This window comes from Chrysemys picta, chromosome 3, assembly GCF_011386835.1.
Source record: "Chrysemys picta bellii isolate R12L10 chromosome 3, ASM1138683v2, whole genome shotgun sequence".
NCBI classification, from domain to species: Eukaryota; Metazoa; Chordata; order Testudines; family Emydidae; genus Chrysemys; species Chrysemys picta.
In genome coordinates, this window is record NC_088793.1 from 129,695,803 (window position 1) to 129,714,621 (window position 18,819).

Consider the following 18,819-nt stretch of genomic DNA (forward strand, 5'->3'; position numbering starts at 1 on the left):
ATGTACATAATAGTTTTTTGCCTTTTGTTTCATAATACATTTTATTGATATAACCCTTTTGCTGATTTTTAAAGCACATCAAAATACATAATAAATAGCACATTTTATCTCTGAAGCAGACGACTTCTCAAAAATTGTAGACCAGTGTTATTTGCATATTGCTATGCACTGAAAAAAAATGTGTACAGTCACTCTGCTTCATTATAAAGAGAGTTTCAATACATCTGGGTTAAATATACATGGATCCATAGTCTCATTAGGTGGGTCAGGAGTGTGTTAACTTATTCTGTGGAGAGGGATAAATTCCAGTTTGAAGGATGCGCTGTTGGCCAAGCCAACAAAGGTAGAACCATTATTACCCTCCAGCCACAGCAGCAACCTTCAGAATAATTCTTAGCATAACTTCACTGAAGAAAAGAGATTTACAGCAACAATTCATGTGTTTCCTTCATTTTTTAACTCAGAAAAGTCTCAATGCAAAATTAGGGAGGGTGGGAAGCCAACTTGAACAAAACTGAATACATTATTTACATTTATTTCTGTGTAAAGGGAAAGTGCTTGAATTTCCCTCAGCCCTATCCAGAACTTTCCTCATCATCCCAGACACTTATTCAGAGTGCAGACTGTCCTTGGCAAAGGAGTAGCCTACATCCTTGGTCTGATCAGCAGCTACAAGTGCCTGGACTAAAATGTCTTTGCATTCTCTGTATCTAATATTTACCTTTTAGCTAGCTGTCAGGTTAATCTCTCTCTGTTAGGGTTAACATTTATGAAGAGTATTTGATAACATTTGCACACTGAGATTGGTTCATCTGACAGCACCGATTCCATGTTGGCACGGCAGGGCAGTAAGAATACCTGGCAAAGACTGATTTAATTTCAATATTGCCAAAGAGATGAGAAAGTAGGACACAGTGGAAATAATGGCTGTGAAGCTGATGAAATCAGCTCTTCAGTGAAGAAGAGCAAATAGTGGCTGAAGGGGGCAATGAGGATTAATAACAAATGGAAAAACACAGCAATATATCCCAGAACATTTGGAACAGAAATCAGATAAGAGGGGAAAGCTAATGTGTAACCCGGATTAGGCAATGGTGGGAATAATATAGGAAGCAAATCATCATCTTGAAATCAGACACGAAGCGTGGGAAACCAGACTGGGATCCTCTGCACTGACTTGTGAGCAGGTTTGAGAGGTGTGTGCTTTCTGTGTACCCTTCAAGTGGCTGTCACCAGGTGGGATTAATTGGGAAACGTGCCTATCCCTTTGTTTTTGTGTGTACAACCAGTGTCTTAGGGAGGGAAAAGCAAACAACTTCCTAGAGTTCCTAATGGCTGCACAGGTTGCAGCCAGGGTTCTGCCTGAGGTAGAATTCTGCCACCTCTATCTCTGGAGTCTATATTGCTGGATGGCCTAAAATGAAAGATGGGAAAGAGATTCTTTTCTTCTGAAAGCCCAAGTTCTATCACTAGGCCTGTATTAATTTCCAAAACCATGGCAACCCTACTCTAGTGCAGATAAAACCTGACAAAGGGCCCACATCTAATTATTAGAAGAATGACTTTACAGGCTAGCTTTAAAAATGGTTTAAAAGTCACACCCTAATGGAGTTACTCCAGGAATAAATTTGGTCCTAAATGTAGCAATGTATCTGTAGTCAGCAGGGAAGGGAAAGGGGTGAAAGGTTACAAGAACATGAGCTGGCTTTTTATCTGGCATTTCTACAGGTCCATATGCATAACAGAAAGTCACAGGCCAGGCCAGTGAACGTGTAACAGGAGACTATGCTATGCTTGGTTAAAGGTTGTGTATTGATCTGTAAACCCGCCAATAGGTCTAGTGTTCAGCCATCCTCATGTTTCATCTGGTCCCATCTGGTTTGATCTAGCCTCCACTCACCCCTCCACTTGGTGATGCAATGTAGCTCTGTGGAACGGCACTGAAGACAGCACTGGAAAGGGTTTTCCCTTTTGAAAAGGCATAAATGTGCCAGCAGTCATGGTAGAGTGCTTCAGATACAGCAGGTGCTGAGAGGAGCCGGGTTTGCGGAAGATACCGTAAGAGGGTAAGGTGAGACTAAGGACAAAGGCTAGCAAACCTGTTGATTGAATAGATGGTTTTGCTTAGAATGTTAATTTTTAAATGACTTTTTAGCGCTGGTGAAAGGCTCTGGACTGGCATCCCCAGAGAGTGAAATCTTCTCTTTCAGATACAGGTTCAGCCTCGGTGCTCATCTGGAAGAAGTAATGCTATGGATTTGGCTGCACTAGGAAACTGTCCTGCTGGTAACAAGGGTGGCCAGCAATGGATCTATGACAAACTGGGAGAATGTCTGTACTATTTTTTATGAATATTGAGTGTGACTGTCTCCCTGTTCAGTTTGGTACAGTTACCTGCCTGAATGCAGAGTTAAAATCAAAGGAGGCTGTAAAGGGGGGTGGGTAAGGAACCCAGGAACCATGAAACAACCCCACCGACAAGACAGCCTCTCCAGGTATGTCTACTCAGTAAGTGAACACTCGCGGCTGCCCCGGGTCAGCTGCCGTGGGTTTGGGTTGCAAGGCTGTAAAATTGCTGTGTAGATGTCCAGGCTCAAGCTGGAGCCCAGCCCCTGGGATCTTCCCCCTTCGCGGGGTCCCAGAGCCCCAGCTTCAGCTTGAGCCCGAATGTCTACACAAGAATTTTACAGCCCCTGAGCCCCATGAACCTGAGTCAGCTGACTGGGACCAGCTGTGGGGCTTTTATTCCAGTGTGGACATACTCCCAACTATGCAGCTTCAAAGGATTTAAGGTAACAATAGCTGGCTCCATTCAGGGTAAATTGGGGTACTTTCCCCAAGGCTAAGCCTGGATCAAAGGAGACAAAAAAACCATGAAAGGCATTAGAAAACGGAGGGGGTTTTGGATGAGTGAGAGAGGCTGGCTGGCCAGGATGTGCCAGTGAACAGGCTGACAGAGAGAAGGCTGCAAGAAGCATAGGTTGCTTCTCCCAAGTCAGAGCCACCTAAGCTACAGATAAAGAGAGAGGTTCAACTTAGGTAAGGGCATATATGTCAGGCCTCTATGTTGGTATAAACCCACTTCTTTAAGAGCTGTGTACCTTTGGGGCAAAATAAATCAGGCTTTGTATTGAAGAAGTTGTTTCTCTCTGTAAGCACATGTTGGCACAGGCTCCCACTGAGATTCCCTGGCAGGGTCCAAGGACAGCTGGACCTAGAATTAGACATGATTAGTACCAGGGCCTAACTCCGGCCCTGTTCTGAGAATGGATGGATTGCAGAATTCCAGTCCAGGAGAAGCCTGCCGTGTGTGGGGGGTACACCTGGAAAGATGCCGAGAAGGGACACAGTACAGCTAGCCTGGTAAACACATGCCCCAAGGCAGAAGACAGTTTCACTGCTAGTGTAGATGGGACAAAATCCTTTTCACCATGGGAAAGGATTCTTAAAACTTGGTTTCTAATGGGCCAAATGGACTAGGGATGGAATTGCAGTGCCCTTTAATTCTTGGCCTTTCTGTTGCAATTGCCTACTGATCACCTGGGAAATGCTAAAGAGACAATCTGGCTGGAAATACATTCAGCACAGCTGGAGGAGTAGCTATGCCTTTTATGAAAAGAGGAGCCGGAAAGCATCTTGCTCAGTTTAGTTGCAAGCAGTCTGCTATAATTTACTAAATAATCCCAACATAGATTTGATGCCTTAGAGATTTAGCTGCATCTTGGTCGAAACTCTGGGATGGGAAGTTTGCTTTGAGCATCACCAACGGATTTAAGCCAAAAGCTGCTGCTGAAGGAAGGAAGGAAATGTTGTAGTGCTGAAGGCCATGACTGGACTAATAAAGGAGGTAGTATGCTAGCTAAATAGGGAGAAAGAATAGATCTGTAGTTTAGGCGTAGAACTGGGAGTCAATAAAGCTGGGTTCTATTCCAGTCCTCTTCCCTGGACTTGCGTGACCTTGAATAAGTCCCTTAGGGCATGATTTTCAGTAAGTTGGCAGGTGTGCAAATTTCCAGCTACTCTATTGTGCATGAGCAAATCTCCAGCTTGCACACATGTGTCTAGAGAGGTGTACACAACTGGGGATTTAAATGTACATGTTAGTGTGCAGGCAGACCTGGTAGTGCAGCTATCTAATTGTGTGAATTTTAGTTCGTAGTTAATCTCTCTGTGCCTCAATCTTCCCATCTGTAAAATGGGGTAATACCTCAGACAGGTGCTGGGAGGTTTCCAGCATTACTAACTGTAAAGCACTTTGAGATCCTCAGCTGTAGTGCCTTCCATCTGAACAATGGGGTATCATAAATCATGCCATGAAAGTGCCTGCCACCCAGAGAATGTATCCAAATCACAAACACCACCAATCAGTGTAAACAATGAGCACCAAGAAGGAAGGTGGTGAAAAGGAACAGAGCCCATTGCAGACCATGTTGCTAAGGCATTTCTCAGCAGGCTCAGTCAGACTGCCAGATTCACAGCAGCTGCCAGTCAGACCTTCTACAACTACCAAAGAAGAGCAGAGCTGAAAACCGAGCCTGTTTTCTCATCTTGCACCATTCATGAGCCCTGCAGAGCCAGGAAAGGGCTAGAAGAGGGACCCAATTCTGATACCCATGCTCATGTTAATAATAATAATAATATAAGAATATATGGAGATATACCTATCTCATAGAACTGGAAGGGACCCTGAAAGGTCATCGAGTCAAGCCCCCTGCCTTCAACTAGCAGGACCCAATACTGATTTTTGCCCCAGACCCCTAAGTGGCCCCTTCAAGGATTGAACTCACAACCCTGGGTTTAGCAGGCCAATGCTCAAACCACTGAGCTATAATAAGTTGTACTGAAATCAGCAGAACCACTTATGGAGTAAGGCACTGATCATTGTGATGAAAGGTGTCAGAATCTGGCCCTAAATAAAAAAATTCAGAAACAGGCAAAATTTGGTATATCAGTAAAGATAATTAGAACATGCAAAATCTGTAAGAACACATCAGTATTGGGTAGGCATGTGTCTCTCTCTCCATGGATAGACTCCGAAATCCAGAGTGAACTCACACAGTGAAATATGATTTCTAGTGAAGTAAAATGAGAGTTGAAAATTGTCTCAGTACAAAATGGAAATTGCTAATCCAGTATAGCAAACGTTGTTCATGACTTCTAGAACAGCAATTGTTATAGGGAAGTAATGTGGAAAAAAAATATCTCAGCATCTGCTAACGCTGAAGTTTCCACGAAAGGAGGGAGAGAGGTAGAGAGAACACAACGCATGTCAGAGACCACATGTGAGAATTACTGAGTGTTTGTACTGCATTTTGAAAATAAGTGCTAAGTACTATGATGATTAGATACACAGAGGAGAAAGATGGCATAGTGCTGGTGGGGTGGGGGGCAGCAGGGTGGGAGTTCAGAGACCTGGCTTCAATTCCCTGCTCTGCCACAGACTTCTGTATAAGCTTGGGTAAGTCACAATCTCTCAGTGCCTCAGTTGTCCATCTGTGAAAGGGGGTTAATCACACTTCCTTACCTCACAGGGATGTTGTGAAGATATGCACATTGAAATGAGAGGCACTCAGATGCTACGTGCCTGGGGGCTATAGCGTACCAATGACACACACTGGGGGTGGGAACTTCAAGAGCACCCAGCATTTGCTCCCATTTTGCTCAATGGATATTTTACCATTGTTTTCCGTCAGAGCAGAGTTAGGCCAATACTAAACCCTTTTGAAAACTCCCACCGGTCTGATTTCTTGCCTGTGAGGAAAAGCAATATTAACATCTCACACTGCCCGTGAGAGGAACAAAGTAAACGGCATGTTAATTAGCTAACCCTCCCCCCCCCGCCCTTTCTTTCTTTTTTTTTAAACAGACTTTGCTGAAATTGTTCTTCAACATGAATCCAGGAGTGAGCCTCCTGTGTTTCTTCCTGTGCCTGAGCACCATAGTGTGTGACCGGGTCTACGTCCACCCCTTCCATCTGTTTTCCTACAACAAAAGCAGCTGCGAGAACCTGGACAACTTGACGCAGGAGGAGAAAATGTTTGTCCCCATTTCAATTGAGTCTCAAACCATCCCTGCCTACGAAGAGAACCTGAAAGACAAAACCAAGCTGGGAACACAAAGCTCGGATACAAAGCGTGACCAAAGGCTGAGCTACTTGAAAGACCTAGTGCATGTTCTTGGTATGCGCTTCTATGGCGCGCTGAAGGAAACGCTGAAGGGTGAAAACATTCTCCTGTCACCTACCAATCTCTACAGGTCTTTGTTGTCGTTCTACTTAGGGGCCTCTGAACAGACAGCAGCCGATTTACAGAACTTCTTGGGATTCGTTCCCCCCTCCGGTGACCCAGACTGCACCTCCAAAGTGGATGGACACAAAGTCCTTTTGACCCTGAAGACCATGGATGACCTGCTCCTCTCAAGTGGAGCTGATGATCCGCTTTTTACCAAGCTTTCCTGCCTCTTCTCTGCTCCCAGTGTGCGTTTATCCGAATCACTCGTGCACAGCCTGGCCCCTTCTGCCGATTATTTCTATGCCCGAGCTGTTGACTTTACGAACCCAAGTCAGGCAGCAGAATTAATCGAAAGCTTTGTGAAGGGCAAAGATGTCAGCAGAACCCAGAATGTACTGACAAACATAGACCCTTCTACCACCCTGCTGTTTGTGACTTACATTCAGTTTAAAGGTAAGAACAACGAGCATGAATTTCAATGGCAATCTCAGGGGGGCAGCTAATGACCTCAGATTCCTCTGTTTCTGCAAGCCAGCACATTTTGTACCTCACAACTCTACCACCTTGGGCTTTGCTTTCTTAGGTTAAGCAGGATCAGGCCTGATCAGCAGCTAGATGACCTCAGCTGGAAACCTAGAGTGCTGCAAGATGTGGTCTTAGTACTGCACTTAATAATAGCCGTACTGTTTGTATTGTTGGTAGAGCAAGTTCTTCTTTGTGCTCGGCGCCATACAAAAAATAGTCACTATCCCCCAAAGAGCTTATGGTCTAAATAGACAAGGCAAAGGGTGGGAAAAAGGAAGTATTACAATCCCCCTGTTACAGATGTGAAACCGCATTTAAAGTAAGTGGCTTGCCCGGAGTCACACAGGAAGTCTGTCTCAGAAACTGAGCCCAGATCTCCTGAGTCCCACTCCTGTGCCTTAACCACAAGGTCATCCTTCTCCCCTGGTGCATAGGCCATCAGTGCCCCATCTACAGACAGACCGTGACAGGCAACATTTGTCAGCCAGTCACAGAGTCATTGCCACACGTAATGGGGACTGAGGGGAGAATGGAGGGAGATTTCCTCTGACCAGTTGTGTAGAGATCCATAGGTTTGGATCCCCAGCCTATGAAACAAACCAATCATACCCACTGCCTGCCTGTTCTGCCTCTCTGCTGGCCCCAGGCGGGGCAAAGATGCTACATCAGAAACCTTCCTGAATACTGCCAAAGTCCTAAAGTAATGTTTCCACTCCTGCACATTTCACACGGCATGGGTGGAAAGGGCTCCTGGTCCCCACAAATGCCAGGGTATTTTTCAGAAGAAGAGGAGTTTCACAAGACTAGGAGAACTCAGCCTGATGCTCTGGCCAATTCCAACCAGGATAGTTCCTTTCTGCTTAACTAGAACTCCCCCTGTAGCTCCAGTTGGATAGTTAGCCTCCACCTTCCCTTCTAAAATACTGGGGTTGTGGACTGCTACTGGCACACAGGAGCTGCTATAGTCCATCCAAGAGGTGGCTGCTCTTCAGGGGTGGATGAGCAATGGCTACGCCTACAGTCTGTTAAGGCATGTTGGGATCCTTGAAATTGAACGCCTCCACTTCCATACAGCCTCTCTCATGAGAGTCATGCACTACTACTGGGACAACAGTCAGGAACCAAATAATATTAAGATTTAATTAAATGGTTATATTGTGGTCACTTTGGTGCTGCTCTCCATCAATAGGCTTTTCAAAACGGGCTTGGGGCTGGCCTACTCTGCTCCTGTTGCAGTCGATTGGAGTTTGACCATGGCTTTCAATGGGAGCAGAGTTAGCTCAGTGCTGAGTGCTTTGGAAAACCTCATCCTAAGTCTTTATTAAACAAGGGTGGAGAGCCCACTTTTACATTGGGTCAGTGATACCAAGGGGTTAAGTGGCTGCGACCACCAACTGTAATGACAAGAACTCTATTGTCAAATACGTTGCACAATGTATTAATGGCCAAAAGAGACTGGGGAGGAACTGTGGGATAGTGACTAAGCTAGAGCCCTGGGAGTCAGAAGAACTGGGTCCCGTTCCTGGATGTGCCACAGTCACATTTTGTGACCTTGGGTGAGTCACTTAAGCTCTGTGGGTAAAATTTTCAAAAAACCCTCAGTGACAGCAGCTTAAGTCCCCCTTTCAAAAGTGCCTAAATTCCAACTGACATTCAATGAGACTTAGGCTTCTAATGGAGCTTGAGTGCTTTTGTGCCTCAGTTTCCCCACCTGTAAGCTGGAGATCAGACTTCCCTATCTCTCGTGGGTGTGATAAGCTTACATTTGTTTAATGGTAGGGCTTGTCTACACATGAAATGCTACAATGGTATAGCTGCACCACTGTAGCACTTCAGTGTAGATCAGGGATTCGGGACCCCTCAGGGGGTCATAAGGTTACTACATGGGGGTGTCACAAGCTGTCAGCCTCCACCCCAAACCCTGCTTTGCCTCCAGCATTTATGATGGTGTTAAATATGTAAAAAAGTGTTTTTAATTTATAGGGGGGGGGTCACACACAGAGGCTTGCTATGTGAAAGAGGTCACCAGTACAAAAATTTGAGAACCACTGGTGTAGACACTCCCTATGCCAATGGGAGGGGTTCTCATATCAGCGTAGGTAATCCACCTCCCTAAGAGGCAGTAGCCAGGTGGACAGAAGAATTAGACCTAGCGCTCTCTACACCAGGGCTTAGGTAAATTTAACTATGTTGCTCAGGGGTGTGGATTTTTCACACCCCTGAGAAACGTATCTGAGTCGACCTAACTTTTTAGGATAAACCAGGCCTCAGTAAACTAATTTGAGCTCCTCAGATGAAAGGCGCTGGCTATTCAAGGCAGTAAGCTTATCTTCAGACTGGTCTATAAGGTGCTTGGCTCAGTGTTGGCGCTGTAGAAATAACAGGTACATCTCTACCTCGATATAATGCTGTCCTCGGGAGCCAAAAAAATCTTACCACGTTATAGGTGAAACCGCGTTATACTGAACTTGCTTTGATCCGCCGGAGTGCGCAGCCCCGCCCCCCCCCCCGGAGCACGGCTTTACCACGTTATATCCGAATTCGTGTTATATCGGGTCGCGTTATATCGAGGTAGCGGTGTATTATCATGAGATGACTCTTTACCTTTTAACTTTGCTGTGAGCTGGGCACAACCAGAGCGGGTAGCGTTTTCTATAACAAAGCTATTTCTTTGGATCGCCTTCCCCTGTGTTTGAAACTCACCGTTTGATTTAGGAATGTGCGTGGGTCATGTCTCTCTGCTTCACCGGTCTAGCTCTATTTCGTCTGCTCTCTTAGGAGGAGGATGCACACACACGTGCCACAGACTCCACATGGGGGCTGGAGAAAAGCAGTTCAGACATGGGGGGAATTAGAAAATAACAATTGCTGCAGCCCATCCCTACTGTTCAGCAGACCTTGCTTGGCTCTTCTGTTTACCGAAGAGCAGCCATGTTAGCTTACACTTACAAGCTTCACATTTTCTCCCAGTAAACGCAGGAAAGGAAAATGTATCAAATTCTTCTAGGCTACATTCCATGTGATCATAAGATATTACCCATAGTCATGGGACTGTCTAGGTGGTAGTGACCCAATTAGAAACCAAGGTTTCACTATTCTAGACCTCCAAGTTGTAACCCACTTATATATAGTGATTTTAAATAAAGACTGAGCCCCTCTCCACATTACAGAATGCATTGTGGTACAACCACCATGTTCCTAAAGGGACTGTCAAGCATAGTACAGCCACAACAAAAGGAAACAAGAACTATTTTTGACTTCCTTGCAGGCCACACTTGATTAAACACACAATTTATTTGGGGAGGGGGGCGGGGAGTTAGAAAATGTTTTTTCAAAGTTGCAAAAAGAACTAATTAAAAATCAACGTGAGAATCATAGAATATTGGGGTTGGAAGGGACCTCAGGAGGTCATCTAGTCCAACCCCCTGCTCAAAGCAGGACCAATCCCCAACTAAATTTATTTATTTATTTAAATCCCCAAATGGCCCCATCAAGGATTGAACTCACAACCCTGGGTTTAGCAGGCCAATCCTAGAATAGCACAGTCAGACGGTAGGGCTAGGCAAAAATTTTCCACATCCAGACTGTTTTTCTGTGGAACATTTTCCACAGAAAGTCTAAATTTTCTGCAAAAAACAGCCACTTAATTGAAAACCCCAAAACATTGGTTTTCAATGGAAAATGCTTGTTTTTTTGACAAAAGGTCAACGTTTTCCCCAGAATAGAAAGCCATTTTCTGACCTGCTCTACTAGATGGGTGCAAAAATTGTGTTACTAAGTATGGGAAATATTACTTGAAGCATAGATGAACAACGGTTCTCTCTGGGTGGTGATGCGGTGGGGTATGTGTGTGTGTCCAGAGTTCTCTCCTAGCTTGTGTCCACTTCTGCTTCCCACAATTCAAGAAGGATGTATGTTGATAAATTGGATAGGGTTCAGAAAACAGCCACGAGAATGATAAAAGGATTAGAATATCTGATAAACTAAATAGAGCTCCTTGAGTCTAACAAAGAAGGTTAAAGGTTGATTTGATCACAGTCTAAGTAACTAGGTGGGGAACAAGCATTTAACAATGGGCTCTTCAATCTAGCAGAGAAAGGTAACATCATTCAATAGCTGAAAGTTGAAGCTAGACAAATTCAGAGTGGAAATAAGGAATAATTTAGAACAGTGAATAATTAACCAATAAAACAATTTACCAAGGGCTGTGCTGGATTCTCCACCACTAACAATTTTTAAATCAAGATGGGATGTTTGTCTAAAAAATAAGCTTTAGGAATTATTCTGGGGAAATTCTATGGCCAGTGCTCTACAGGAGGTCAGACTAGATGATCACAGTGGTCCATTCTGGACTTGGAATTTATGAATACTGTGTGTATTTAATTAAAGGTTATTTCCCACTTACTCCTGCTGAATATAATGATGTGACAAATGGGCTGGCAAAGTCTCAGTAGCTTGGTGATTGCCTTCAATATTTTTGGAGGGTGAATATTTCATTACCAGGAAAATGGGGATAGCTCCCTTCACACACTAATGTTATTCAAAAGACCTAATAGAAACATAGTATGATTTACAAAACAGTTGGCCAGATACTTAGCTGGGGAAATCCATGTAGTCAATGGAACTGTGCAGATTTACAGTTGCTGAAGATCTGGCCCACCAAATGGTAATGAGGTTGACCCTGCACCCAAAGTCAATGGCAAAGCTCTCAGAGATGTCAGTGATGCAAAATCAGACTCAAAATTAACTATAGCAACTAGTACTGATATTGCAGAGGCAGCACAGTGTCATAGTCATGCTGATTTGTTTGCCAAACCAAGGACTTTTCACTGACAGTATTTAGCAAAATAACGTATCACCAGCAAGTGAAGTTCCTCAACTTTGTTCAGGGTTCAAATTGCAGACCTTTAGCAACCAAGGTTTGTGTTTAATAATCTCAGTGAGATTAGCTCTCTGATCAGAGCGAGGTGACTCAAAGTGAGAGTTATGTTTATTTAATAGGATCATAGGAAGTGTAGTGGAGCAGACCTGATGTCCAGCTAATCTAGTGTCCTGGCTCTGACAGGGCAGTACTAGCTGCCTCGGAAGAAGGAAAAAGAATTCCTACAGGAGGCAGCTATGGGATAACCTGCCACTTCCCCCGCCCCCTTGGGGAAAATTTCCTCCTAACCCAAAATAGTTAGAGGTTGGTTTAAGGTATGGCCTGAAGTGTGAGGGTTCCAAAACTCCTTAAAAACATATTTACTTTTACAATGCTGGATATGCTTGTTTTCCATATAAATGTCCAATTTGTTTTTGAATACTGCTGTAGTCATGGCCTCTAATATCATGTGACAATGAGTTCCACAGGCTATGTTTTACAATGTCTGAAAAAAATATTTCCTTTTATTAATTTTAAAGTTGCTTCCTTTTCAGTTTATGTCCCCTTATTCTTAAATTATGAGGAGAAGTGAATAGCTGTGCCTAATATACCTTCTCTCCCCTTCATTATTATGTATACTTCTTTCATGTATCTTATCCGTTTCTTCTTTAAGGTGAGGTAATATTGTGCATAATACCCTTCTCATGCAAGAGTGTTTCAGAGGGAAGAATTTCTGTACTGTAATGTACTTAGTGTTTACATTTCATGTGCTAACAGTAGCCTCATTTTCCATATTTATTATTCATAACATATTTGACACTAAAAACATTGATACATCTAGGCTTGGAAGGACTAGATTATTGGTAAATGTCAAGTTCATCATGCACTCACAAACTGATGAAAAAATTGTTTAATAGATCATAAAAATTTAGAGGTAGGCAAATTAAAAAACACATTGCTTGAGAAATTAGAATTTGATTTAAGGATATTTACTTTGTATATTTTGACACAATGTTGAAAATTTGTGTTTTAATGGTTATAAAGCTGAAATTTTGAATCTCAACATCTACTGTCATTAAATTGTCGAACCACCACGTAATTTTTTGCAACTATGAAAACAAATTTATAAAGATAAAAAAATGCTTAAAACCAAAATTTTGTGCAACTGTGAAAATTTACATAAAATAAAAAAACTGCTAAAAACATCACTATTCATCTAAATTATTTAAAAAATTAAAATCAAATTCTGCCATGCCTAAATATATCTATCTATTGATGGAGACTAGCTCTCAGGTTAAGACAAGTCCTACTTTCCACCAATATTATATCGAGTTTTGAGTTTCTTTTTAATATTCTTTAATACAACATATTGTATACAAAATATTTGAATACAACAATAGCAAACTGTTGAATGACCACAGTAGTCCCAATAACAGTCTGATGGTTCTTTTACATATGGTGCCATAGGTACCTTAGCCTTTGCCTGAGGCCACCCCGGGTGCATTCAGCAGCACAGCATGTTCACTCACAGAGTTAACATTAGGCATGTAATTCTCTTGCACAATGTCACATTTGTATACTCAAAAGAAAAAGTGACTCTTGTAATGATTAAATAGCGATAATACATAAATAAATTGGACCTCCTCCCTTTCTCAATCTGGTTTTCAGCCAATGTGAAGAAAGCCTCCCAACTGAAAGAGCTTCAGGAGTTCTGGACTGATTCAAGCACAAAGATCCTTGTACCTATGCTGTCCGTAACTGGAACATTTCAGTACAAGAGGGATGACAGCAAGAATTTTTCAGTAATCAAAGTTCCTGTCAGTGAGAACACTTTACTCGTGCTGGTGCAGCCTGTCAACAGCAATGACCTGAACCAGATAGAGTCGGAACTTTCCTTGCATCCTTCTTCTACTTGGCTGCAAAATCTGTCACCAAGGTATATTTAAATGTACAAACAATCTCACATAAGAATATAGGGATTACGAAAACAGAACAAGCCAATGGCCCATTACTCTCTCTAACAGTGGCCAGAGCCTTCCGAGGAAGGCATAACAACCCTTCCGAAACAAAACAATGCATCCGGCTGTGTAACACCATTACACCAGGGGATGATCAGTTGTCTAGAAGCATGAGGAAAGCTAGCCCTTGTATTTATCCTAGCTCAGGACAACTACGTGTGTTCTCAAGTCACAACTTTTCAACCTTATTTTGTCCCCTCCTTTTACGTGTTGATTGGAGTTTGGCTTCAATGGGGCCAAGATTTTACCCCTGCTATTTTGCCTCTTCCCAAAAAAGCAAAAAACAAACAAAAGCCTTGCTAGAACTGATAATACAGGCCCCATCAATGGGGCTACTCATGCTTAAAGTTAAACACTTACCTAAATGCTTTACTGGATCAGGGCCATATTTCATTATCACTCCGCCCATAATAGTGGGCAAGTTACCCCTCAGAAACAGCGCACACAGCTTCTATTGGTCTGTGACACTGAAAAATGATTATTCTTGTATGCCTATACACACAACGCCTCTGCTTAGCCTCCTCTGGTTTAAAATCCAACGTCATTTTATGGGTTTTCCCCCCATAGATATTGGTGGAACAATAATCATTCATACCTTTCTTTTTTTAAATATATTTTCTACAGACATATTAAATTATCTTTGCCAGAGTTAACAATACAAAGTGCGTATGATCTTCAGGAACTGCTCACGAACATGAATTTGTCTGCACTGCTGGGGAAGAAAGCAAATCTTACTAAAATAAGTGATGCCAATCTTACTGTTGGAAAGGTACAGTACATGCCAGCCATATTAAGAAACACCTTCACCCATGTATTTTGTCCAACCAAATGTATGTAAATCAGCTAAAAATATAACACAACAAACAGCAAAGACAGTGGTGTTGGGGGTGGGGGAGAAGGGCCATACTGAATGGCCAGGAACAACAAAGTAACTGCTCTGGAAACAACCCCCAGGATGAAGTTTGTTTGCATAAACGGTTCAGACAGCATCGCTACTACATGCATTAAAATAGCATCACAATCAAAAAGTCAGGTTTGAGGTCCTATTGCATAAGGCGCTGTACAAAAATATAGGGAGACAGGGTCCCTCTCATTTATAAATAATGTAATAGAACTCTAAGTTTGTTTATGAGCAGGAGCATGGTTTGACAAATGTATTCCGCTATGAATATTTCAGCAAGCTCAAACTGTAACCTCTGTAGCTGAGGGAGGGCTGTAGGCTGTTCAGTGCCCTCCCTGAATACTTCAAAGCCCATGGGGCCCAGGAGCTGCTACCTTACCTGAAACCTGCATCTGGAACATGGACACACTAGATCAGTTTTTCTCAACCTTTTTGGGCTGGCAGCTCACTTTGGACTTAAATTTTTTTGTTTTGATCCTCCCCTCCCTAAGGCCTTGGCTACACTGGCAATTCACAGCGCTGCACTTGCTGCGCTCAGGGGTGTGAAAAAACACACCCCCTCTGAGCGCAGCGCTGTAAAGCGCCAGTGTAATCAGCGCCTGCAGCGCTGCACGCTCGCTCACAGCGCTGCAAGCTATTCCCTCGGAGAGGTGGATATGGCTGTGGCAGCGCTGTGAATCCGCAAGTATAGCCAAGGCCTAAGCCTGAGCATGGACTGAAGCATGTAACTTAGCTTCATAGGGCCCTCTGTGGTGGGGTCAATTACCCTGCTTGCCATCCCTAATGCGACACCTCCCCTGCCCCCGAACCCATCCCACAACCCCCAGGTTGAGAAACGCTGCACTAGACTGTTAAAATGACAACTGTGCATCAAATTGGGATGGTCAATTTATTTTACCTTGTTTTTGTGTGTTCATTTTTCCAAGTGGCATCATTTGTATGGTTACTACAGACACACACTGCTTTTATATAGCGCTATTCATATTCAAAACACTGTACAAACATCAACTAGTCCATCTATCAACTAATTTCCATATAATCAACGGCTGATTTAATGTGTTACTAATGAATCTTCTTTCAAACCTTTAAAAGATTTATCCTTTGCAAGTTAATACCCAGGTAGATAGCTTCTGAGACCTAGCTAATTTCCAAAGTTGAGAGATAGTCACTGAGCAATGGAAGGAAAACTTCTGAATGGTGGGGTAGGTTTTTGTTGCTCCAAAAGTGCCATACTGACTTTATACATCAAGAACCCTCTCTCACCCTGTTAACAGGCAATTAGCAGAAAGGAGGCAGCACCTGGAACTTAAGGCAGAGGTAAAGAAATAAGTCTGTGCAGAAAACCAGTGCAATGAGGTTGTCAGGAAGTGAGAGACATTACCTATTTGGGGGCAGAGACCTAACATCTAGCCCTGAGGGGGAAGACTAGGGAGGTGGTCTTTATATTCATGAAAAGGAGAAAAGTATTCTTGGAGACACCATGTGTGACTTTACTCCTGATTTTTCTACCTAGATGGACTGATTAGGGTGAAATCTCACCCCATCAAAGTGAATAGGATTTCTATATTTATTCCGTAGAATCAGGCTGAGTGTTTGCCAGGCTGTCTAGCTTCTTTTTTTGGTGTGAGTGCTTTATTGGAACAAACACCTCAATTATCTATAAACTGCATCTGATGTGTTTACTGCTGATCTCCATGTCACTGGTTATTACGAGTAAATGAAAATACTTCATAGGCTTTCATTTATCACTTCAGTGTCATGCTCTGGTGACTCCAGATTCACTTACATATTTGCTTTTCAGGTTATAAATAAGGCCCTTTTCAAACTGAAGAACGGAGATGATCTACCAAAAGACCTCTTAGAAGAAAATGAAGGCTCGCTGCCACTGGAAGTAACACTGAACAAACCGTTCCTACTAGCAGTTTATGAGAAGAATTCAAAGGCAATGGTTTTAATTGGCAGAGTAACAAACCCACTGAACAGTTTTTAAAGCCAAGGGCTGTGGGGTGGGGAGGGGGGAGTGGAAAGAAGGGCAAAGGGATAGGCAAAGTATCCCATGTTTCTAATCTCCATTTCCCTCTGCTATCTATGATCCTGTTGAGCAGCGGGAGTTAGTTTTGAAATGAAGCAGATGGTATTTCAAATACAACTTTTAAAAGATAAAATGCTAGTGATAATTGTGTATTTCCCCACCCAATTAGTCATCCACTGAGAGGGAGAAAAACCTTTTGTCTGTCTGTCTGTTGGGAACATAATGATTGTGAAGTTTGACGGCTTAACATAACTGGTGTTTTACTGCAGAGAAATATAAAGGAGGGGTATCTTCAGTTCTTTTATATATTTGAAAAGTTGGGTGGTTGTGTGGGAGCAGCACAAATTGTATTACAGAAGTAATATTAAAACAATACCATGTGAACATGCTTTTGGGATGTTTCTCTCCCCCGCCCCCTCCCTCCAAATGGAAAATTATATGCATTTCCTACCTGTATTGGGAAACTAAAATAAGCTTGGTTTGCACTGATGAACTGAAAGAGCAACGTTATTACACACACCTCTTTGGAGAGCCTTATTTTTCCACTAGAAAAGTTCAGATGATGATTTTTAAAACCACAAATCATTATTTAGACATCTACACTGAGAGCCATTTATTATACACATTTACGATGACCTTCATGGAAGAAACTACTGTACTACTATTTAGGGCCCAGCTCTGTAATTCTTAACTCTCATTGAGTAGTTCTAGCTCAAGCACATAGTCCTGTTGGAAGTAATTTGGGACTTGTGACATGAGTAAGTGCCACTACATGTGAGATAAGGTTGCAAATAGTGCTAAAATGCTCCAGAATGCAACCTTTTACACATCCTAATAGACAAGAGTAACTAATACAGAAAACCTGGAAAGACTATGATTTCAAATGCAGTATCTATATATTTAGTTGATTATGCTGTATGTATTCCAGAAGACACTAACATTTAAATACTGTGCTTGCATTTACACAAGCAACTTTTACTTTAAATATTTTTAAACTAGGAAAAATTCAAATAAAACATTTACAAATGGCCTTGTCAGTACTATAGTTAACGTACAGTTTATAACTGGATCCCTCATTCATTCCCACTTTTGAGATTTGCTGTAAATCTTAGATTCACATTTTACAACAGAAGTTAAGCTGTAACTTAGCACACCATGCAAACGGGCATAGATGCCAGTGTAATAGAGACAACTGCCAAACTTTCAGAACTCTGGTATTGATTTAAAAACCTGTCCCTTCCCATCATCAAAGCGCAAGAGGCTTTATTTTCCTGGTGAAAATTGTATTACCCCACATGCATCATTCAGCAAACAGACAGCTCTCCTAGCAGTGGTGCTAGGGAGTTCTGTTGCAAGAAAGCACTATCCACAGACAAGGAATTCCATATTGTCTGACTTCCCTGCTCTGCCCAGGTAAATGAGAGCACTTAGCAGAAGGGGAGATGCAGAGCAGTGGTCCCATGCGGTGGATGCTTAGTGAGGAGGAAAGGCGAGCACATGTACCAGAGGAAAAGGATACACTGCTACGGGCAAAAATGAGTGGATTATGAGTAACAGTGAAGGCTAGGAAGTGGTAAATGCTGGCTCAAGCACTGCAACATTGTGAGGATGAGATGCAAGCTTACATGGCATTTAAAGGCTCGGTGACTATATAAAAATGCACTGTACTTTGATTTGTTCCCATTGTCTGTTATGAGTTTTAAAAGTTTACTACCTTTTACTCTCCTTCACCCTGCAGAGTCAATAAAGCCACGAGAGAAAGATCACCTCCTCTCTGGCTCACCACCAGAATTGGTAAAGCTGCAGGATCTTTAGGACTGGGGATGCTGCATAAGCCAGGAAGAACCCAGGTTGATTTTCATGCCCAAGGGTGCATCTGCAAAGCTGGCATTTAGAAAAGCTCTCTAAACTGAGCATATTTGTGCAGGACTTATGGAGAGAATGAATATGGAGTCATTGTGGATATTTCTCTGAAAACATCCACTCAATGTGCAGCGGGAGTCAAAAAAGCAAACAGAATGTTGGGAATCATTAAGGGGTAGATAGTAAGACAGAAAATATCTTGAATACTGCGTGCAGATGTGGTTGCCCCATCTCAAGAGAGATTTATCAGAATTGGAAAAGTTTCAGAAAAGGGCAACAAAAATTATTAGGGGTATGAACAACTGCTGTATGAGGAGAGATTAATAAGACTGGGATTTTTCAGCTTGGAAAAGAGACAACTAAGGGGCAATATGATAGAGGTTAATAAA

The 18,819-nt window shown here is 42.6% G+C and overlaps 1 protein-coding gene across 4 annotated transcripts; it reads left to right on the forward strand.

The window, feature by feature from the left end:
* The first annotated feature begins 1,057 nt into the window (after positions 1-1,057).
* AGT (angiotensinogen) lies at positions 1,058-16,951 on the forward strand. Of its 4 annotated transcripts, none has more exons than XM_065588988.1 (6): positions 1,139-1,196; positions 1,890-2,066; positions 5,867-6,683; positions 13,285-13,552; positions 14,259-14,403; positions 16,337-16,951. In XM_065588988.1, exons 3-6 carry the CDS (start codon positions 5,891-5,893, stop codon positions 16,523-16,525), a joined length of 1,395 nt encoding a protein of 464 aa, XP_065445060.1. In that variant the 5' UTR covers positions 1,139-1,196; positions 1,890-2,066; positions 5,867-5,890; the 3' UTR covers positions 16,526-16,951. The 4 variants fall into 4 exon arrangements, with proteins under 4 accessions (XP_023962273.2, XP_065445060.1, XP_065445062.1 ...); XM_065588989.1 differs by having other exon boundaries at positions 1,140-1,196; positions 1,890-2,071; XM_024106505.2 differs by lacking the exon at positions 1,890-2,066 and having other exon boundaries at positions 1,058-1,196.
* Positions 16,952-18,819: the final 1,868 nt, after the last annotated feature.

What these genes read in the sequence shown, in the direction of transcription:
- AGT (XM_024106505.2), top strand. Translation starts at nt 5,891, where the DNA reads ATGAATCCAGGAGTGAGCCTCCTGTGTTTCTTCCTGTGCCTGAGCACC. An exon ending in CTGCAAAATCTGTCACCAAG is followed by an intron (nt 13,553 to 14,258) that starts GTATATTTAAAT and finishes TATTTTCTACAG; the next exon opens with ACATATTAAATTATCTTTGC. An exon ending in CCAATCTTACTGTTGGAAAG is followed by an intron (nt 14,404 to 16,336) that starts GTACAGTACATG and finishes TTTGCTTTTCAG; the next exon opens with GTTATAAATAAGGCCCTTTT.